The 24,009-nt window shown below is 36.4% G+C and overlaps 1 protein-coding gene across 1 annotated transcript; it reads left to right on the top strand.

Annotated features, from left to right (window-relative positions):
* The first annotated feature begins 360 nt into the window (after positions 1–360).
* On the top strand, positions 361–20,836 carry LOC127661569 (semaphorin-7A). The gene is made up of 14 exons (XM_052152331.1): positions 361–506; positions 3,291–3,418; positions 3,945–3,983; positions 4,891–4,989; positions 5,070–5,145; positions 8,085–8,177; positions 8,541–8,680; positions 12,136–12,308; positions 12,642–12,750; positions 13,988–14,162; positions 15,453–15,571; positions 15,668–15,813; positions 16,370–16,398; positions 16,699–20,836. The coding sequence occupies exons 1-14, from the start codon at positions 416–418 to the stop codon at positions 17,046–17,048; spliced, it is 1,767 nt and encodes a 588-aa protein (XP_052008291.1). The 5' UTR covers positions 361–415; the 3' UTR covers positions 17,049–20,836.
* Positions 20,837–24,009: the final 3,173 nt, after the last annotated feature.

Genomic DNA, 24,009 nt, shown 5'->3' with positions numbered 1-24,009 from the left:
ATCATAGATAAGTAATGAATGCATATATCTAGTGGGGGTCGGAGACGAATAATAAAATATCATCTACGTGTGGTATATCACCATCACCATCACCCCTGAAAATCGTCTTCCCTTCTTATCGCGGCCGCTCTATTGATTTCAGATGGTTTTTGACTGCCACCTAGCGGCACAACACACCACTACCACTTATTGCCGAACGATACATATTTTTTTTTAAATATTCACGCGTTTAACTTTTTATCTCAGTTATGTGTAAAGATCGCAAACGTGAATTATCGGGAGTTCTTTAGGACAGAAGGCAGGAGATAATTACAGAGATATGTTTGTCATTGCTCAACTGTGTTGCTCCGCCTCTCTAAAATACAATCTAGTCAATGAGGACAAGCATTAACGAGCTCTCTCTCTCATAAGTAAGATGGACTTGACGTGTTTGTGTGTGCTGTTCATGTGGTTTTCATGTTTTGTCTCAGCAAGACATGATGCTCGAGTAAAGCTAACAGACCAAGGTGAGCTGCTATTTTATCATTATTTTTAATTTGTGAAACTGCCTGATTCGGCAAAGAAGACACGTAACCATTGATATTAGTTGATTTAGCCTATCCTTAATGTAATGTTAGAATGAAATAGATATTAGCCATCAATATTATGTTAAAATAATAATGGCCAAAAGTGAGATTTAATACAATTCACCAGACATTTGGTGAAAAAAAATCAACTTGTGTATAATCTAGAAAGTGTGTGTATAGACTGTATACACACAGCAAAAACTTTATTACTAGTGACTTCTGTCTTTATTATTTGTTTTCGCTGATGTATGTTTGTAGATTTATGACCAGATGTCAAATGAAAACAGACTTAAAATATTCACAGGTTTCATGTGTCTTCATTCTCATACGTATTTTGACAGAACTTCTCACATTTGTCATTGGGAAGCTTATCTCTCTCACACAGAACATTGCATTTGGGTGTAACAAAGTTGAAATCAGAAGTTTACAACTTGGCCAAATACAAGTAAACACAGTTTTTCACAATTCCTGACTTTTAATCGTAGAACACATTCCCTGTCTTAGGTCAGTTAGTTTCACCACTTTATTTTAAGAATGTGAAATGTCAGAATGATAGTAGTGAGAATGATTTATATCAGCTTTTATTTCTTTCATCACATTCTCAGTGGGTCACAAGTTTACATACACTGTTAGTATTTGGAGGCATTGCCTTTAAACTTGGGTCAAACTTTTTGGGTAGCGGTCCACAAGCTTCTTACCCTTGACTTTGTTGTCCTTAAGCCGTTTTGCCACAACTTTGGAGGTATGCTTTGGGTCATTGTCCATTTGGAAGAACCATTTGCTACCAAGCTGTAACTTCCTGGCTGATGTCTTGAGAAGTTACTTTAATAAATCCACATAATTTTCCTTCCTCATGATGCCATCTATTTTGTGAAGTGCACCAGTCCCTCCTGCAGCAAAGCACCCCCACAACATGATGCTGCCACCCTTGGAATGCTTAACGGTTGGAATGGTGTTCTTTGGCTTCCAAGCCTCACTGTTTTTCCTCCAAGCTTAACGATGGTCATTATGGCCAAACTGTTCAATATTTGTTTAATCAGACTAGAGGACATTTCACCAGAAAGGAAGGTCTTTGTCCCAATGTGCACTTGCAAACGGTAATCTGTCTTTTTTATGGTGGTTTTGGAGCAGTGACTTCTTCCTTGCTGTGCAGCCTTTCAGGTTATGTAGATGTAGGACTCGTTTTACTGTGGATATAGATACTTGTCCAACTGTTTCCTCCAGCAAGGTCCTTTGCTGTTGTTCTGGGATTGATTTGCACTTTTCACACCAAACTACATTCATCTCTAGGAGACAGAATGCGTCCCCTTCCTGAGCGGTATGATGGCTGCATGCTCCTATAGTGTTTATACTTGTGTACTATTGTTTGTACAGATGAACATGGTACCTTCAGGCATTTGGAAATTGCTCCCAAGGATGACTTGTGGAGGTTTTTTTTCTGAGGTATTCACTGATTTCTTTTGATATTCCCATGATGCCAAGCAAAGTGGTATGAAGGTAGGCCTTAAAATACATCCACAGGTACACTTCTAATTGACTCCAATTAGCCTATCGGAAGCTAATTAGCTAATTGTCTAAAGGCTTGGCATCATTTTCTGGAATTTTACAAACTGCTTAAAGGCACAGTTAACTAAAGTGTGTATAAACTTCTGACCCACTGGAATTGTGATATAGTCAATTCAAATGAAAACAATCTGTATGGAAACAATTGTTGGAAAAATTACTTGAGTCATGCACAGAGTAGATGTCCTAAATGACTTGCCAAAACTATAGTTTGCTAATATTAAATCTGTGGAGTGGTTAAAAAAATGAGGTTTAATGACTTCAACCTAAGTGTATGTAAACTTCTGACTTCAACTGACTTCAACTGGTTTTACTGTGAATTTTCCACTGAACTAAACACTCCACTCACACAGTAGACTCTCTCTCTCTCTCTCGATTCAATTCAACGGGATTTATTGGCATGAAAGTTTCAAAAAACAATGTTGCCAAAGCATCATATAGAATCTCTCTCTCTCTCTCTCTCTCTCTCTCTCTCTCTCTCTCTCTCTCTCTCTCTCTCTCTCTTCAAGATTCAAGATTCAAATAGCTTTATTGGCATGGTAAAATAAATCTTTACATTGCCAAAGCATTCATAACAGTATACAATACAAATAAGTAAATAATTATAAAATAAATAAATAAATAAAAATAAAGTAGTTTTTATTTTTTTAAAAAAAAATTTTTTAACATGGAAATAAACATTGCAATAAAAAGTTTAATTTTCTAATAGTTATAATAGTGTTTCTAGGCATATGGTTGGTAGCTCTGTCCTGCAGGAGGCTCTTTCTATGTGACAGGACCTCATGTACCTGGCAGCCAGGCTTGAGCTTGCTGGGCTTTCTCCTAGCAGGAGTGGGAGTTTGTCCATATTTGATTTTTGGTGGAAGTCTTTCTGGTAGGTTGTAAAAAGGGGATAGAAAGTGTCTCTAATATTTGTATAATTGGGGCAGGATGTCAAAAAGTGTAGTTCTGTTTCCACTTGGTTCTCTGTGCAGTGAGGACACAGTCGCTCTTCCTTCGGCAGCCAGGTCTGTCTGTGTCTGCCTGTCTCTATGCTCAGTGTGTGTTCACTGAGTCTGTACATGCTCAGGACTTTCCTAAGTTTAGGGTCGCTCACTTTATTCAGGTATCCTGCCAATTTAGCTGTTGCCAAATCTCTCTCTCTCTCTCTTTCTTTCTCAGGTGTAATCTTGTTGAATTTTGAACACAATCATATGAATACAGTTAAACTTGTCAAGAGCTCTGGACTTATTTGGGCTGGAGGTTCCGATAACCTGTATTCCATCAATACATCATTAATCTACAAACAGGTATGTCATAATTTCAAGTTGAAGCAGCATTTTCCCGTCATATTTCTTCTCTCTGCTGGTTGTGTAAAGTTTATGGAGGCGAGTCAAGACAGCGAGGAGAACTGTCCTGTCAGCGCCTGATTTTATTCATTCTGCCAGTGCAACAGTGTGTGTGATTAAACGATGGCAAAATGTGATAAACTATATACGTTCAAAACCAATGAGTTTACAAAAATCGTAATAAATAATAACAATACGTCGACATTTATTGCTAGCCTGTAATATAAAGCAGCATAATGTAGTATTATAGTATAGCTGAAATAGCTGGAAGGGGCTTATACCGGAAGTGGTCCACATTCAAGGTTGATTATAGTGGTGCCCTAGTTTTGCATAATAAGTCTGAAATATAAGTTTGAAAAATAAGGTGGCTAGGTGTGTTCGACTTCATGTAGCGCTGCGCAGACCGATCGGCACTGGACTTGAAGCAGTGCTTGTTTTTTCGAAATTTTGTCTGACTTGTGTTTTATCTGTTTGGATCTTTGTTTAGGTGAAAATGCCCGCTAAGGAGGAATGTAAAGATAATTCAGTAAGTATCCATCCACTGTAAGTATGAACCTTTTAAGGCAAGAGCAAGAGCTTTTTGATTTCAAGGTTCCCACGGTCATTGAAATCTGGAAATCAGAGGATTTGAACATTTTAAAGGCCTGGAAATGTAATGAAAAGTAATTTCATTTGTAATATTTTTTTCTAGTTATTTTCTTCTTTAAAATATTTATGGGTTTGTAGATACAGTATGACTACAAGCTTATGCAAGTAGATACTGCTAGGAGATATTTGTTTACAATATGTGCAAAAGAAGCAAAAAAAAAAAGGAGGACATACACCACCAAATGCAAAACTGTTGTGAGTTTATGGCAGAAGTCATAAACATAAAATCTGGTCACAGGTGACTTTCCTCAGTGATTGATTACAATTCCAAACCATGGGGCCATATTAAGCCATAAGCCACATGTGAGCCATTCAACTCACATGGTCACAAAATCACATGAAACCGTATGACATCCAACCTACAACAATAAAAAGACAAGATTAACCGATGTACAAATATTGTTCCATAAATACAATAGCATATTGACAGGACATCATTAAAATACATGAAATACAAATTACACTAATTGTTCCTCAAAAACTCTGTCTAATAGATTAAAGAAAACAATATAGCTGAATTTATTAATTTAACCCTTTTAGGTTGTACTCAGTCCATACAATGAATACATTTGGCTTCACATCTCAGAAATCTCTGAAAAAGTCACAGAAATGTATTGGTCAAAATGTGTGGGGAACCTTTAAACCGCAGTAGCAAAATATTCATCTATTCTGGTTTTATATGTTATGTTGCCTTTTGGAATAGCTTTTTTTGTTTGTTTTTCACATTTAAACTCATTTAAGCACATTTAAGATACCTGTCTAACTCTCAATATGTTGAATTTCAGGACTGTACATACAACATCTCTTTGCTCAAAGAGGGTGTTAATGGAAATTTCCTATTCCTCTGTAGAACAAACACGTATTCTACAAGGTGCTATCATATGGTATGTCCTGTTTTTACAGAAACCTTTTAATCTTCTGTTCTTACTAAGTTTTAAGTTATGAGTCACCTCTTCTGTTCCAGGCCTCAAACTATTCCCTGACTGACGCCTTTAAATCAGAATATGTACTAGATATTAATGAGCCATCATTATTGATTGGTATGTATTATGCACTGGCAGTGAGTATGACTATTGAGCACTGGGCATTTTTTGTATACATATGTTTTTATACTGTACATTTGATTAAAAGTGGATTGTGTCATTGTGAAAAAATAACCATTGTTTATTCATTTTAAGTTATTAGATTAAAGAAAATTAGAGTGCTGTTTGCCTTTACAAAACACACTGCCACAAAGCTAGGAAGTTATTGATGATTGCTAGGGGTTGATATGAGGTTGCTAGGGTGTTCTGGGTGGTTAAATGGTTGGTTAAATAGATTCCACACACAAGTCTGTATTATATTCTGTGCCCTAACTATGGCTCAGATCCCTCCTTCAATGTAAGTCTATGGGAAGGTGAAAATCATAAATCTGATCTCAAAGTAATAGCACACCTGTCCTTAACAAGCCACATGGTTTTAGTAGGGATGTGCATGAATGATCGATTAATCGAATACTCGTTCAGCTTTAAATATTTGACTAGTAAAAACACTACTTGAATATTGCAATTACTGTATATTTTCTATTGTGCCTTTGCCTGCCATGGGCAACAATGAAACAGATTCTCTCACCTAAACCTTACTGATAGTTCACCCAAAAAGAAAATTCTGCCATTATTGCCATAAGTGATTGTATCGCAATAATGTAAAATATGTTTCTATGTGTGAGTGCAAAAGTTTTTTTTTTCTTCCATTTTTGAATCTAGAGCTTGTTGCTTGGTTGAACTTGAATTCTACATTTCAAATAATTGATTACTCGTTTTTATATGTTCGAGTACTAGCTTACAAATTTACTCAATGCCCATCCCTAGGTTTGAGATATAATTAATATCCATCTCTAACTTGGAGAGTTCTTCCTTGCCATTTTCACCTTCGGCTTACTGGGGGTTTGCAATGCTCTTTTCTTTGTAAAACTGCTTTGAAACCATATACGGTATGTGAAAAGCTCTATAGAAATACATTGAACTTTATGAAGCTCCATGCGATGATGACACACAGAGTGTCACGTTTGTCTTTCGATATTGCCAACATGTCGCAAAACAGGCCAGTTTGATGTCACAAAAGCAGAAACCAGTAGTGCAGCCAACATGCAGTTCATACAATGACATCTGAGCTGTTCTGCTGTTGGCTGATACAACATATATAACTGGCTGTTAATGTTTAGCATCATGTCTTTGGAATCAGTATGATCCTAAAAGGGGGAAAAAATAATACTTAATGGTTTTTACTGTGACCCCAAAATTCTTCATAAAGTATGCAAATATTTGCGTGTGAAACATGTGAATTCTGGTTTATTTTAGTCCATCGATTTCCACAATAAGCTGACTGTATGAGATGACTAAGAGGAACTGAATGAAGAACTAAACCATGTGTGCTGTTGTCTAGAATGTTTCTCCATATATAACTCTGTAGATGCTAATGCTAACCTAAGGTTAAAGACTTCCTGCAGATCCTTCGGTTAGCTGAATGTTGATACTTGTCCAACAAATGACTTGTCGATTAGTAATCAGTGAAGATGAGTAGTCAGTTTATCTAGATTTTTTTTTAGTTTATTACATGGCTCCCTGGAAAACTTGATTCTAAATGGTTAATTGTGGTAGTTTCAGGTCTCTTGAATAACTACACGTTCTTTTATTTTGATAATAAAATTACAACTCAAATCAATATTTTATGTCTATTTATTTACTGAATTTTCCAAGTAGCTGTGTAATAAGTAGGATAATGTACATTCAGACAGACTGGCTGACTATACGTTATTTCTTACTTCATGTTTCGAAAACACAAGTGGGTCTGTACTGGCTGACTGTCTGCATGCTAAAACCCTCTCCAGAGATGTCATGGAATATAAACTGCTGCATGTGTGAATTTCAGCAAAGTAGAAAACAACCTTAAAGTATCTCAGTACAATGCAACATTCGCAAGATAATAAAGATTACTAAATTCATCCTCTTTAAACTCCTGAGGCCCAAACGTGACTGCTCTATGCATTTCCATTTGCTGTTTGATTTGTAACTAGTAGCACCTAATAAATATAAGTTGTGCAAACATCATCTGAAGCCTGAAACTGAACTTTTGGTCAGATTTTAGTAGTGAATGCACTTGGCTGCATAGAGAGCTATAGGATGGTCCCTTGCTCCCTATTTAGTGAATGACTTCTAGTGTGCTTTTTGTCTGCACTGGTCACAGAAGAGTTTGAAATGCACCTTATATTCATCCTTACTCCATTACCTCTGAAAGGAAAACATTTCAGCTTTTGGATGAACCCATTTATTTTCATTGTGATAATGCACATTAAATATAGGATATCTTAGGAAAAGATGTGCTTAAGTTCACATTAGTGTACATTATGTTTATCAGCGTGGCGTTTCTTTAAAATGGTAAATTGGATGAAACTAGAGACTCTAATCTTTTGACTCAAGCAGGTTTCAGTGTAAACACGTGATTAGGTGTCTTACCAGATGTAGTTTAGTTGGTGTTTCTCCCAAAGACAAAATCCGCTGTGGTCGGCACCATGTTGTTTGGTCACATGACATCGTGCATCAAAAGTTTAACCCTTTACTTACAGCACAGTCTCCTGGACAGAGATCAGTAGGTTTAAATGAATTTAAATTATGCATTGCTTATAGCAAAGTCAAAATACAACATCCACGCATGTATACATGGAGACTCACATGGTTAAAGTGCTGCTGCTACGGTCATTAAAACAGCACTTTTGTAACTAATTTACTATTCAATTTAAAAAAAGTGTAGTTTTGTACATCCCTATTAGCTGAACACAATATGCGTTGCTATGTGGTTGCTAGGGTGTTCTGGGTGGTTACTAGGTGGTCGCTTACTGGGCCAAGTAAAAAAAAAAGTCCATCCCCAAATCTCTGTGAAATTCTGGTCTTGTTTGTTACATGCTAAATATGACATTCTGTATTTTTATTTGTCCTGTCAGGTAATATGCTGTACTTTACCAAGTCTAACATGGGATTGTACAGGATTAACAGCATGGATACACGGGTGATCTGGCCTCATTCAGCCCAAATAGGTGAGAAATTAAACTATGATATACAATAGAACTGCACGATTGTGGCAGCTGTAATTGTAATCTCGATAATTTATTTGATTAATTGTGCAGCCCTACTTTACCATTCATAATACCAATGACATCTACACGGTTTCATAGCCACAAGGAGTTTCACGCTGTCCTAACAAGACGCGCTATGACACGCTATAAAAGGTATCATTTCCATTATAATCAGATTTTTTTTTCCTAACCAGCCCCGACAGCGACAAGTGATCGCTTGGCTTCTATTTCTGTGTCTGCGTCTAGTTGGGACACGGTGTCACTCTTTCACTGAAATGAGTTCAGGTTAATGAAAACTGCATTTATTTTCTCTGTGATATATAGAGCAGAACTTTGTGAAGTTGATCGCTGGTACAGGCCGTAACCAGGACAAAGTTTATACATTCTTCACAGAAAAAAACAAAAGTGCCAGTAAAGATTTAGAATCTGACCTGTGGATTCCTCAAGTGTCTCAGAGCTGCATGGTGAGTGGAATTATCCCAGTGTTTAACATGAAGTGATGCAGTTCCTGTTTTGATAAACTAAGCTTGTGTTTGGTTGCATCCCAGATCAGCTGTTTAGATCCACAAAAAACAAAAACTATAAATTAGAGAAGTAACAAGTCAAAATGTTAATGTTCTTGTTATTGTTTACGAGTCCTGATATTATGGTCCTGATCTGAAAACATCAGTCGAGTGTTTGAGTCATGGTCATAAAACGGTTCAAGGAACAAAAACTAAATGAATATTTTAGCAGAACGTAAACTAAAACCGTAAGAAAGTGATTTTTAGTTGTTCCGGAGTGAAACACTTATTTTTAAATGCAGCTGGTTTTAACTGGTTAATTATGATCCGATTATTTTTCATAAGATTAAAGGACAAAATAAATCTTGTAAAATGAAACATGTGCTTTAATCCTGAAGAAAACGGCTGCATCTCACATTTCTTGTCTAATTGCTGATTGTGGCTGAAGCATTCTCTGAATGAAGACCTTTTTCACAACTATGTATAATTACTTCATATACAGATAATCCAGGTACAAGGGAAACATTATTAGAGGTACAAAGTACATTTCTTAGTTGTTTCAACATCTTCACTGAATTATTGTTAGATATGATGCATTAATACAGATTTAATGCTGCCGGGTTTTGACTGAGAAGGAGATCTGTGTTTAAAATTATACTTGATTGTTAATTTACGGTATGCTTGTTGTGATTTCTATGCCAATAAATTCACCACAAAGGAAATAATTATATCTGTCTGTCTGTCTGTCTGTCTGTCTGTCTGTCTCATTATTCCTTGTCATGGACAAATCATGCATTGTCTGAATCTATTCAAATAAAAGCATTAACCCCCCACTGCCATGATTGGGTAACATCTTTGTATATGAAATAAGTGTCAACGCCCCCAGCTTCTAAAGAAAATGTACATTGTTTTAAAGAAGTTTTAGATATTTATATTGGAAAGCAAGCCAAAACAAATCAAAAATTTATTTTTGTTGCAGTGTTTAATGGGGCGAAGACTCATTACTTCCTCTCTCACTTTCTGTTCACTTCAATCCATCTTTATCTCACACAAAAACCAACTCTTTCTTACTAATAAAGTTGCATATTGCCAATTATCTTCACAATAATAAATGCACAGTGACATATATTATGATTCAATAAGTCGTGATCCATCACGTTATAATCTATTATTAGTTTATTATGAGTTATTAGTTATAAACTGCAAAACAGAAGTGATCCATTGACAAGGTAGCCCGTAGAAACTGACACAACTCTTAGTTTTTGTTTCTGTAAATTGGCCAAGTGGACACAGTTATCTGCTGATTCTTAGTCTCAAAACAGCCAGACATCCGAACCGTGCTAAATCCAGCCTTACAAATCAGTCTCTGAACAGAATAAGTATGCAAAAGTTTACTTCCTCTGCACCCGTTCACCCTTTTAAATGTGCTACATTTTAAATTCTAAGGTGTTATGCTTGACAAACACCTGCACCTCCACATGTTTAATATGGATACATTTCTCAGTAACTCAGAACCACATTTAGGCTGAAGGCCAAATGTCTTTTATTAGAACAGCAGGTGCTGATAATGCATGTCAAACATATTTACATTGAATTGCTACCTGACAGTGTAAGTTTTAGTCATGTAGCAGATGGTTTTTATCCAAAGCAAATTACATTTCACTTATTACATTTAAATGATTACAGTCTCCCGGGAGAGACCCGGGGCCCTATTTTAACTGTGCAGCGCTAAGCACAGTGCAATACCTTAACTGAAATGCGCAAAGTCAATGGACATTTGGGTATTTTCATGTGAGCATGCACTAAGTCTAGGCGCAAGTGGGTTTGGCGAAATCAAGTGCACAATGTGCTAATCTGGTCAATGGAGGTTATTCTCTGTCCTATACAGTCCACTCCCTGTCAAGCAGCAGTGATATAAACAAAGACCGTACATTCATAATAAGTTGGTAGTGTAATTGCAATGAATTGGAGGAATAAAAAGATGGATTTTTAATATTTTGGCCATCCTTGTTAAATGGGACACTTTCCTTTATAAGCATGGAAAATGGGGTTCAGGATAAGGATGTAGGTGCCGTTAAATTATAGAGAATGTAAATATTATTAATCAATTTCATTTACTGACACACAAATCATAACTAGTATTAACAGTGATCGTATCGGCACGCACTTTAGTTCTACCGGCCCACATTGAATTTGAAAAATTTAATTAATTTACTGAAACATGAAAAAAATGTATCCAAAAATATCTCTATATTCAAATTACACTTCAAACGAAACGAAAATATAATCAAAATAATGAAGTGCAAAAAACCTCATACCAAATCCAAACATTTTACTTTCTCCTTCCACCAGCCCCTTTTGCAGTGACTTAAACATAACAATAGAAATAATAAGAAGAATTGAACAAATAAGCCATGACCTCCAGAAAATGTAACAAATCTCTCTTTTTTTTTCTTCTTCAAAAAACGGCTTCAACAGCAATCATCAAGGACAATATTAGATGTTCTGTCATTTCAGAATTTGGACTAACTTTAATACCACCTGCTGTTGAAATTTCCAAACTGCAAATCCGGGAACTGAATTTGGACTTTGCGCTTGAAGAGGTGGAACTGAAACATCTTAGCACAACAACCAAATTCTTTGGAAAATAGCGTTTTGCGGCACTTAATTTATTTACAATACACCCACAGTTTGTGTGCATATACCCACAGTAGCACAAACATTCCCAACCACACCTATTGCGCTTTGTGTTGGCACGGAAATTGCACTTATAATTAGCACTCTCACGAAAACTGGATAAGATTTTGCACATGGTCGTAGCGCTTTGCGCACTCATGAAAATAGTGCAAACTTTTGGTTACCAGCCCAGATCTTGTGCCACCTGACTATGGCTTTGTCATTGTCAGTGCCTTGCTCTTCCAGTTGAGGTACAGGAACATACATTTGATAAAAACACAAAATTAGATTTAAAACGTTCACGTTACATTAATTAACAAAGTCTAGAGAACTTATCACCCCTGTTTTACAAGAGCTATTTTGGTTACAATGCTTAGGATCAATTAAAAAGTTCTTATGTCCTGCTTCAAAGTTTGCCTTACAGACTATCTCTGTATGTACTTATTCACATGACTTAAGATCGGCAAATATTTACATTTCTAAAAGTACCACGTGTGAAACACAGAATAATACAAATACATAGTGAAGTCAAACTCTGTATCTGTTCCAAAACATTTGAAAACATAGTATTATATAAAATCACCTTATTGCCAGCAAGAGAACATAAATACTTGTAAATGTCCAGCTCCTTGATGCACTGTATACATATCACATAATACAGTATTATAAATTATAATGGTTAATGTGCATTCTTTGTCTCCTTTATTCAAAATGAAATAATATGTCATAATGTCTTTCAGAATGACAAAGGTGGACCTAAAGATGAGCTTCAGTCCAGCTGGACGTCGATGATTTATGCCCGTTTGTTCTGTGGAGACGAGGAAGGAGGATATCGCTTCACTCAGCTGATAGACGTCGACACAGTAGAAAAAGACAATGACATAAAAATTTACGGCTTGTTCAGAAACTATTGGTAAGACAAAAGCCAGACTTCATTTTATGTGTTCCAAAGAATTTTAAAATTTAGATGGTCATTGTGTGTAACTATATACTTTGGAGTCACAACAATATAAAATGGTAAAGAAATATTTCACCCAGACAATTCTGTTATCTCATATATATATATATATATATATATATATATATATATATATATATATATATATATATATATATATATATATATCATTCCCAACCTGTATGATTAGACAGACACTGTGTAAAATAATAAAAGGTGCAGCTCCGGTGTTTGTACAGTACGTGTGCTTTCATGTGACGGCCTGAACTATTTGTTTCTATCTTCCAGGAACATGAGTGCAGTGTGTGTTTATAACATGACTGAAATCAGCAATGTCTTCAATCACTCTGAATTCAAGTCCAGCATGAAACGTCCTGTGAATCACCAGCCTGGATTGGTGAGATTTCTCCTATCACTCAACAATAGAGCAGGTTCAAATTGTTAGTTAAGCCTGTCATGTGCTCCAGTAATGTTAAAAGGATTCACCCAAAAAGTACAAATCTGTCATTATTTACTCACCATCATGTTGTTCTACACCCATATGACTTTTCTTCTTTCCGTGATACACAAAAGGAGAAATTTTAGGTGAATGGTGAGTCAAAATAGACAAAAATCACCATAACACCACCGTAAAATAGTTCAACTGACTCACGCACTATATTCCAAGCCTTCTGAAGCCATATGATAACTTTGTGTGAAGAACTGAAATTTAAGTTTGGTCAACTCCGTAGTCCAGTGCTCAAATTAAATATGACAGCTATGGTGCAGGTTGGATATCAATAACATTGAACCTCATTGTTTCTTGCTTGTCTCATGACCAAACGTTATGACATCATATCTTTGCCGTAGTCACCATGTTTGACTTGGGTGCTAGAAACGGGGGTTGATCAATTGTTTTTTTTTCTTCTTCTTTTTGCATAGTAAGTATGTGTTGAAAAGTTTATACGTCATCACAAAAATCTATTTTGCTGTGGAGATTTTAAATATGTGTTTTACTTGCTGGGTTTCCATCCACGTATTTTTCTGCACATTTTGGGACATCGCATAAAAACTGCTGAATGGAAACACCTAATAAAATCTCCAAAATGCGCATAAAAAACATACATGCTCGACTGAGGTTGATGAATTTTAATTTGATAAGAAGAAATGCGCATAAACTATGATGGAAACACATTTACCGAATGTTCTCCTATTGAATTTATTAGGAATACAAGATGCGCATCATAAAAGTCATGTGACTGAATAATTAATTTATAACGTGAGTAAACAGAGGACCAATCATTGCATCAGAAATGTTGCTCTGGTCATCTTGGAAAGCCTGCAAAGAGTTTAATAAGTCGAATACAAACTGTGGCGAAGAGCAAGTTTATTGACACTTCTGAAAAACGTATTATAGATTTGCACGGTAAAGTCACGAGGATGGAGGAGCGCGCACACATAGTGCTCCCAGAACGCTCAAAAACATGAGACGCATTTCTTTACAGAGTTTTTTCTGTGTGCTCTAAACCGTGAGTATTCAATTAAATTTGAAACTTGGATGGAAACCTCGCTACTGTTGTGCTCCATAGGCCGACATAGAAAACTGTTCTTTTCCATTGTTCCTCTTCTTTTCCAACTCCTCGTCTTTCTTGTAGTGTGTTCCAGACAGTACTCGTCTAAGCAGTGACACATTGAAGTTTATGAAAGAGCGTCCAGAGATGAAGGATTGGGTGATGCCAGAGAACGGTCCCCTGTTGTTTAAACACCATCACTACACTCACATTCAGGTGGACAGATTACCCAACCATACAGTGCTGTTTCTGGCTCTAGGTACGTGCATCGCAATATTTGGGAAATGTAAAGAATTGAATGATTCTGGTTCAGATTCAACTGATTATTTTAGTACTTTGGATTAAAAGTCCCCTGCCTGCCCAGGAATCCAAATAATTAGTCCATAGTGTACACTAAACCAAACTACTATACTACAACTTGTTTAAATATGATTTAAAGTACCATTTGTTTCAACAAAACTCTTCTGAATGTGTATTTTTAACTGTTGTCATATGATCAACCTGACAGAAAATTATTCTGATTTAAGTCTCAAGTTTTAAGTGCATACAACACAACAGATTAACAATTCGTGCTTCATTTTAAATGGGACATAATGAAAATAATGACTTGCAGATCAGTAAGTCAACAACTGCTCATAGTGATTCAGAGCGTAAGACAGATTCAAACCTATAACAATCATGAATCAGGGTTGATTCCTCAGTCTTTAAGAATTGAGTCAAAGAGCATCGTTTCATATCAAGGGCATCGTTGTATGCTTTTGTTACATGCCTTATTCAGAGCCAGTTCTAGATTCCTAACCCTATCGGTCACTATGATGGAACGGAACTTAATTGCGTAAAGTTTTACAATGTGTGATTGCATACTGGTTGAGAAATTAGACAGGAGTGCAACTATGAGCTGCTCTGAAAGGCATGACATAGTGTTGGTCAATGCTGTTTGTTAAGTTTAAGTTGAGGCAGGATGTATATGTATCACTTTATTACTTGTGGTTACGAGCATCAACCAACTAGCCAGTGACATATAACAGTTACTGGTAAGAACTGAAAATTTGTCATTTTGTTGAAGGATTTAACAACTATATTTGGTCACTCTAACCCTAGCGCAGGGCTTTTCTGTTCAGTTTTTGTTGCGTTTAAAGATTCTGTTCTGTGTGAATGCTTGCATTATCTTTCAATTGATTTTTGTTTTGTTTGTTGATATTCTACATTTGTTGGTTCACCAAATAGAAGGCACATGCAATTACTGGAATAATGAGTTCTTAGCATTTGCATGTTAGTCAGATGACACAGAATGCTTTCTATGAGAGTATAGCAAAGTATCAAACTGATTTGACAAGTCAAAATGCATCAGAATATGCAGTAGCTCTGTTCCAAACCCTAGTGACTGAAATTATGTTATTAAATTATTAAATAGAAACTGAAAATGGACTGTCTCTCATGCAAATCTCAAGGGTTTTTTTTGGAACCAGTCTAGTGTGTCATAAACGGATTATGCATTTTTAAAATGCGTCCTGTAGTGATTCTAAAATTGAGCATTTTTTTCTCACAGAAAGTGGAGGGGTCCATAAAGTCTTAGAAGAGCGTGGTCAACGCCCCGTCTTTGTCATTGCGGAGTTTCGGCCGTTTCCGCATGGAACGCACATTACCAGCATGGTGTTGGACAGTTTGGTATGACCCGTATATTTAAAAATATTTATGTTTACAAGCTTTTATATTGTTTATTAAAGTTTTATAACCGTTTTGTGTTGTGTCTTTATTTTTTAGAAGCATCTGTATGTTAGTTCTAGTAATGAGTTGGCAAAGATCGACCTGCAGAGGTGTGAAGTGTATGGAAATGATTGTAATGCATGTGTCCTATCCAGAGACCCCTACTGCATATGGAACAGTGTGCAGTGCGCCCCTCCCACATCGTAAGACCGCATTTTGCAGTGATGCATATCTGTTTCCTTCCTATTCACCCATTTTCAGCATGACACAAAAATGAAAACCAAAGATTAGCTTTTAATGTAGCTCATCGTAGTGATGTTTGCAAAGGCAAGCATTAACATCACTATTGCTCATACTGTTAGTGATTTGAACAAACCACTAATCCTACATATAGTATTAAACTATAAAACATAACAAATCAAGTTACTTTTGATTGATCTTTTCTAAACCCCCTAACCCCAAGTATGAGTAATAGTAATAGTGATTGACAGCGCTTCATAGAGACAAAAAAACCTGCGGTGACAACTCAACCACACATTTAACACATTTAAATGAGAAGTTTGAAAATGAGTAACACATTTTGGAAACATTTGTACACAATTTGAATTACCTGAATGTTAACCCCCTCCTCCACCCACACACAAATGTTTCCAACAAACACTGATGAGTCAACAATCATATCAAAAACATATTTATACAAATAAATATTCATTTTAGTTGATTGCAGGTCTCATCTCAGTAACCTGTCCTATTTTTCAGAGAATCCATCCAGGATCAAACTGATTGCCGTAAGTTAAGATTTTCTATGTTTCTATTATTGAATGTTTGATAAATTAATAAATGTACATTTGAATGTAAATGTAACTGAAATTTTGCATTGATATTTGCAATTTTTGCTTTCAAGCTCAGTCCAGTTTGGCTGCTATTAACTTAGATACAGTATGTGTAACTCTGCCGCCCAGTTTTGATATCAATAGCAGCTGATAGGGAATATGATGGAGTTTCTGTATTACACAAGGATGAGCCATGCTTTAGCAAAGTTGTGTTTAGGTTTTAGAACAGTTAAATAGTTTTAATCTATTCCTCAGATACACCTGAAGTCGCTAAATCAAGAACTGATTTAAGGGATAAAGCATCAGTGCAAACCATCCCAGAATCCTCTAGAACCTTCCTGCTCTGCCCAATATTATCCTATCATGCCACGTACCACTGGTACCATGGCAAAACAAGCGAGGAGTGTGTTCACACCGATGCCGGCTGTTTGTATCTCATTGAGAGTATGAATGCAACTCATGAAGGGTTATACAGATGTGAGTCTTCAGAAGGGGTTTATAAGAGAACTGTTATTCGATATGAGCTCCGTATGAGTGGATCACAAGCGCTCAGTGTCACACCAATAGTGTTGTTACTTCTAACAATGTCTCACCTGCTGTTATAGACCTGCAGATTTAGTGAAGAGAAAGGTTCAACCTTTGTTGCTGTTTACAATGCATTTCACTTACGTAATGTTTTTTTTTTTATTATTTTCAATGAGAAAAAACATCAGGAATATGTATTAAGGAAGTAAATAGGGTCTTTTCGTAATGAATATGAAAGAACGGAATTAGTCTTGGAATATTCAGTCAGTTTTGACAACCATCAAAAGTGGATTGGAGATGATTGGCTTCAAAATACTCCAAATACAATATATGAAATGTGAAATATATGGGAGAAAAATACTTCTCATAAAAGCCCATTTAGTCATCAGTCATAAGAGTGTCAAAAACCATGAGTATCATGTTTGACATATGATTTTATGATTTCATGTGATCTTAGAGGATGTGGGAATTTATAATTTTATGATCATCAGTGTTTGTTATTTTCATTTAACTCTGTATTTTCTTTGAGTTTTTATTTATTTTTTCTTGGCTTAGATGGAGGTTATTCACACAGGCCTAGTGTTTTTTATTATTTAGGCTGATTTCATTAAGATTCAATGGTCAGAATATCGCAAAATCAAAAAAAAAAAAAAAAAAAAACTTTAATAGTTCCAAAAATGTATATTTGTTCATTTGAATCACATTTTAGTGGATTTATGAGTCAGTTCCCCTCAAATTCACAGAGGTATAGATCATCACATTAACTATGGACATGTTCCGCTAACATTTTGTCACAACATTTTTGTGTTCATTTCTAATCTATTTGATCATTTCAAACGTAACACTTGCTTTGCAATTCTGTAATCTGATGTGTTGCAACCTGCACTCTGGTTGCTCAGGTAGGTTTAACCATGAAAGGGGGCAATCTCTAAAAGCTAAACAAAACTCCCCCATTAATAAATGCAATGACATTCAAACATTTAAGTGTCCAAATTCTCCTTAATGGCCACTGATTTACTCGTGAGGTTTTTCCACAATCGCAATTTATTTTGGGTGTATTGAACTGGTTGTTCAATACATATTGTCCAAAATCACAAACATATTTAACCTGTGACAGTGTTAGCTTGCTTAAGTGTGTGATGCAAGTAATTAATGTTCAGTAAATGGAAGATTGTGAGTGTTAAGAAAATATGTAATTGTGCAATAATGAGGTGATGGAGCTTAACCACTGTGACTAAATTAACAAGATTTATATTCTATTTCCTGTTTTATATTTATAGCACGTGAACTTTAATGATTTTTGTGAAATGTTACAGTCATTGGAATATTGGAAATGAGAACTACAAATGTAAATGTTAATCACTGGGTGAACAAAACGAGGAAGTGATGGGCGTATACAAACATGCAACCATTGCACAACCCAATGAAGTGGAAATGAACCCATAACAGTGAACTTCATGCCTGATCTTTACATGAATGTGTGTGTGTAAAGTGTGTGTCTGAGTCATTAAAGATTTTATAGTAATTGTTTTAGTAAGCACAAACATTCCAGTTTTTTTTTAATACCTTTGTTGGATATGGAGTAATTTACTGATTACATCACACAGGATATGACACTGACCATATCTATATGACTCACTTCCAATCATTTAACTGATCTCATCAAAGGAACAAACAGAACAATTCATTGTAACTTCAAAAGGTCAGGTAAAGTTTGCTTTTGTATTTACATGAAATGCCCATAAAATATATCTAATTTAGAAACCAAAAAAATTCCAAAAGCACTTCTCAGAATACATATGTATGATAAAAGATATTAACTTGCCCTTTTTCCCATACAAGTTTTTGGTTGAAATGTATCTGAAGCTAAATATATATGTAGGTGCTATAACTGCTCACTATTTCTTTCACAAGTTCTAGACTTGAGTTTTGTGACAAATTAATTTATAAAAGCACAAACTCCATGTAATCTTTCAATTAAATAATTACACACTCAGCGAGTAAAGACGCTGACTACCACCCCTGGAGTTGCGAGGTCGAATCCAGGGCGTGCTGAGTGACTCCAGCCAGGTATCCAAAGCAACCAAATTGTCCCGGTTGCTAGGGAGGGTAACCTCCTTGTGGTCATGATTAGGGGTTCTCGCTCTCAATGGGCCACGTGGTAAGTTGAGCGTGGATCGCGGAGAGTAGCATGAGTCTCCACAAGCTGTGAGTCTCTGCAGTATCATTCACAGCGAGCCACGTGATAAGATGTGCGGATTGACGGTCTCAGAATCAGAGGCAACTGACACTTGTTCTCTGCCACCCGGATTGAGGTGCCACCATGAGGACATACTAAGTAGTGGGGGCGTTCCAAAATTGGGGAGAAAAAAGAAATAGGCTAACCCATAGACACAAAGAACCACACAGCTCATGTTATAACGTAAAGCTTTATCTTAACATACATGTTTAAAGCCCTGAGAACCATGTATTGTCTCGTAGTACTACTGCAAACAAACTCTATGTTTAAAGTAGGGCTGTCAATCAATGAATATTTTTAATCAAATTAATTACATTGTGTCCCGATTAATTAATCGCGATTAATTGCATATACAAATATTTGCTGAGAAAGCCCCTCATATAACAATAATTCAATATATAATGATTATACATATTTATATCAATATATAATTAATCATAGTTATCTTTAAATATTTAAAAATTATATATATAATAAAAAATATTCAGATAATTAAAATGCTTTACATTCTTGTGGCAGATCAGTTCATCATTGATTAGCCGATACAAAAAGCGGTTTTAGAATACAATGTATTGTTTACTACCATATTATTGATCATAAGTCAATCATTGGCACACAGTTCACAGCAATCCATTTCACAAGTGAATTTGTCAATCAGTTGGGAGAGTTAATATGAGGGCTTGTTTAAGGACCCGTCAATGTACACCTACGTCAGACATCCCTGTGTAGCGTCTCGGGTGCGTTGTGTCATAAACCTAAAATGTTTAGGTCACTGTGTCAAGTTAAATATAGTTTAATACTCAATCTTTAAATACATCTTGAGATCCCTTAGATCGCATTTGCGCTCCTTCGAGTGTTTTGAACGCATCTCCACATCTGTGTTTCTCAGAGAAAATGGAAGAACAGGTGTATGCTGGAACCAAACTATCCCACTCTTTTGCTGCAAGCCCCCAGATATCAAGCAAAAAACGTCAGGCCCCTCAAGCACCTGCGGGCCCAGCTCGCCCTCCCCCTCCTCCTGTGAGAGCTCTTCGACCTCTGCCACAACGCCAGGGCTCACACCCTCCTCCATCTGCTCGAGGTGAACCAAAAACAACTGATACCAGCTCTCAGTGATATGTGTTGGGTCCCTGCTATGATAACAGTAACTTTCTCAAATGTTTAAAAACAAGCGGGAACCCAGTGTGCCTGTATCAATCTCTATTGCTGTTCGATTACATCATAGAAAGTCTAAGGCCTTCAAAAGCCGTACAGCAAACCCATCTAAGCTGGTGCCTATTACACCCAAACTAAGATTGCTGTGGGGACAAAAACTGTTAAGTTAGCACTTTTAAACATCCGCTCACTTAAAAATAAATCACTTCTAGTCAATGACTTAATTATCACATACAACCTGGATTTTATGTTTCTAAATGAAACTTGGCTAGAAGACAGCTGTAGTGCAACAGTCCTTAATGAAACATCCCCTCCTAACTTTACTTATTTGAGTGTCTGCAGAGAAGGTAGACGAGGTGGGGGTTTAGCTGCTCTATTTAAAGATGTCTATCAATGTAAGCAAATATCATTTGGGAATTACCCGTCTTTCGAATATCTGGGTAGTGTGTTAAAAGGTGCTCCACGCATTTTACTTATCATTATTTACAGGCCTCCAAATACTCTCAGCCTTAGCTGAGGACTTTACAGAACTGTTATCAACAATTACCTCAGAGTTTGACTGTTTTGCCATTGCTGGAGACTTTAACATTCACATAGATAATGCAGAAAACAATATGACAAAAGAAATCATAACTGTTTTAAAAACTTTTGATCTGACTCAGCATGTACATGGACCCACACACAATCATGGACACACTCTAGATTTACTTATCAGTAAGGGTCTAAACATTTCATCGATTGTTATTAAGGATGTAGCACTGTCTGATCATTTCTGTGTTTTCTTTGATATATTGATCTCTCCTGCCATTGAAGCTAGATCTGTGTCTGTCAAGAAGAGATGCTTAAATGAGAACACTAGTGTACTATTTATGAAGGCTATAGCTTTAACACCAAGTATATCTGCTGACTCTGTTGATTTTCTCCTTGATTCTTTTAACTCAAAAGTTAAAAGTGTAATTGATGATATTGCTCCTGTGAAAGTCAGGAAGAAGAGTGGCAGACAAAAAGCGCCTTGGAGAAACTCAACAGCAGTGCAAAATATGAAAAGACAATGCAGAAAAGCAGAAGCATGTGGCGGAAGACAAAACTTGTAGTCCATTATAACATCTACAAAGACAGCATCCATGCTTTTAATATGGAACTAGGCAAAGCTAGACAGACTTTCTTCTCGAATATTATAAACAGCAACTTAAACAACACACGCACTCTTTTTGCGACTGTAGAGAGACTGACAAACCCCCAAGCCAGATTCCCAGTGAATTGCTCTCAGACATCAAGTGCAATGAGTTTGCTTCTTTCTTCTCTGAAAAAATCAATAATATCAGAAAGGTGATCAGCACATCCTTGAGTTGTGCTGGGGTCAGACAAATCAAACCACAACCTGAGAAAGTAGTTACTATGTCTGATTTCAAAGAAATTGATGGCAAAATTTTGGAAGAAACCGTACAGCACCTTAAAACATCAACCTACGCCCTTGATGCACTTCCCACATCTTTTTTCAAAAGTGTGTTCAACTGTTTAGAAGCAGATCTCCTAGAAGTGATAAACTCTTCACTTCTCTCTGGGAGTTTTCCAAACTCCCTGAAAACTGCAGTTGTCAAGCCCCTCTTGAAAAAGAGCAATCTGGATAAGACCATATTAAGCAACTATAGACCGATCTCAAATCTTCATTTCATAGGCAAGATCATTGAAAAAGTTGTCTTCAATCAGCTGAACAAATTCTTGAACTCAAATGGATACTTTGACAATTTTCAATCTGGTTTCCGATCGCATCACAGCACAGAGACAGCGCTCATAAAGATAATAAACGATATTCGCTTAAATACTGATACAGGCAAATTATCAGTACTGGTACTACTCGACCTCAGTGCTGCATTTGACACTGTTGATCACAACATACTTCTTGACAGGCTGGAAAACTGGGTGGGGCTTTCTGGGATGGTCCTAAAATGGTTCAGGTCATACTTAGAAGGGAGAGGTTATTATGTGAGTATAGGAGACCATAAGTCTGAGTGGACGTCCATGACATGTGGAGTCCCTCAAGGCTCAATTCTTGCGCCACTCCTGTTCAACCTGTATATGCTCCCAATGAGCCAAATAATGAGAAAGAACCAAATTGCTTACCACAGCTATGCAGACGACACACAGATCTACTTAGCCCTATCACCTAACGATTACAGCCCCATTGACTCCCTGTGGCAATGCATTGATGAAGTTAACAGTTGGATGTGCCAAAACTTTCTTCAGTTAAACAAAGACAAAACTGAAGTCATTGTGTTTGGAAACAAAGATGACGTTCTCAAGGTGAATGCATACCTTGACACTAGGGGTCAAACAACTAAAAATCAAGTCAGGAATCTTGGTGTGTCTCTACAGTCAGACCTTAGTTTCAGTAGTCATGTCAAAGCAATAACTAAATCAGCATACTATCATCTGAAAAATATTGCAAGAATTAGATGCTTTGTTTCCAGTCAAGACCTAGAGAAACTTGTGCATGCTTTCATCACCAGCAGGGTGGATTATTGTAATGGACTCCTCACTGGCCTTCCCAAAAAGACCATAAGACAGTTGCAGCTCATACAGAACGCTGCTGCCAGGATTCTGAGCAGAACCAGAAAATATGAACATATCACACCAGTCCTCAGGTCTTTACACTGGCTCCCAGTTACATTTAGGATTGATTTTAAAGTATTATTACTGGTATATAAATCACTCAATGGGCTAGGACCTCAATATATTGCAGATATGCTCACTGAATATAAACCCAACAGATCACTCAGATCATTAGGATCACATCAGCTAGAAATACCAAGGGTTCACTCTAAGCAAGGAGAGTCTGCTTTTAGCTTTTATGCCAGCCGCAGCTGGAACCAGCTTCCAGAAGAGATCAGATGTGCTTCTACAGTAGTCACATTCAAATCCAGACTCAAAACACATCTGTTTAGCTGTGCATTTACTGAATGAGCACTGTGCCACTGTGTGTCCGACTGTTTGTACTGTATTTTATTTTATTCTAAACTGTTTCAATTATTCTTATTTTTTTATTCTTATTTTAATCTCTTCTATGTAAAGCACTTTGAATTACCATTGTGTATGAAATGTGCTATATAAATAAACTTGCCTTGCCTTGCCTTACTGCCCTCTGGAGTAAACAGGTGGTACTACAAGCTTGCATTTCTCAGGACTCTTCCTTATTATAGTCCGGGGGCATGCGATTAATTGCATAAATGTTTTTTCCGCGTAATTTTTTACGTTTTTTACTGAATTAACGCGTTAAATCGACAGCCCTAGTTTAAAGTCACGTTCATGTTGTTTTTATGGAAAAGTGCTCCTCTTTTAAATACAATCAGCACAAACCAGTTTAACAAGCATTCACGTAGGGTTTCAACTAAATTTACCTTTTAAGTAAACTATAATATCAGTAATATTGTTATCACCATGGTCATAATAACATTATTTTTTAGCAGTACAAAAATATGCACAAACTCACTGCTCATGAAGGTCTATACAGCTTTAAACCAAGAAAATGTCAAAAACAAGCAACAACAAAAGAGAAGTTAAATGAGGTAATCAATAAGCATTGGTGTATCGCCAGCTACAATATATGTTCAACAACTCTCAGTACGATTTCAAGCTCTCACGATAAA

The sequence above is a fragment of the Xyrauchen texanus genome, chromosome 21, assembly GCF_025860055.1.
Source record: "Xyrauchen texanus isolate HMW12.3.18 chromosome 21, RBS_HiC_50CHRs, whole genome shotgun sequence".
Classification (NCBI taxonomy): Eukaryota; Metazoa; Chordata; class Actinopteri; order Cypriniformes; family Catostomidae; genus Xyrauchen; species Xyrauchen texanus.
This window is presented reverse-complemented; position numbering and strand designations above follow the sequence as displayed.

Excerpts from the sequence above, each read along its gene's own strand:
- LOC127661569 (XM_052152331.1), top strand. The coding sequence starts at position 416 with ATGGACTTGACGTGTTTGTGTGTGCTGTTCATGTGGTTTTCATGTTTT. Across the intron at positions 8,681-12,135 it reads AAGTGTCTCAGAGCTGCATG|AATGACAAAGGTGGACCTAA; the intron begins GTGAGTGGAATT and ends AATGTCTTTCAG. Across the intron at positions 12,751-13,987 it reads TGAATCACCAGCCTGGATTG|TGTGTTCCAGACAGTACTCG; the intron begins GTGAGATTTCTC and ends TCTTTCTTGTAG.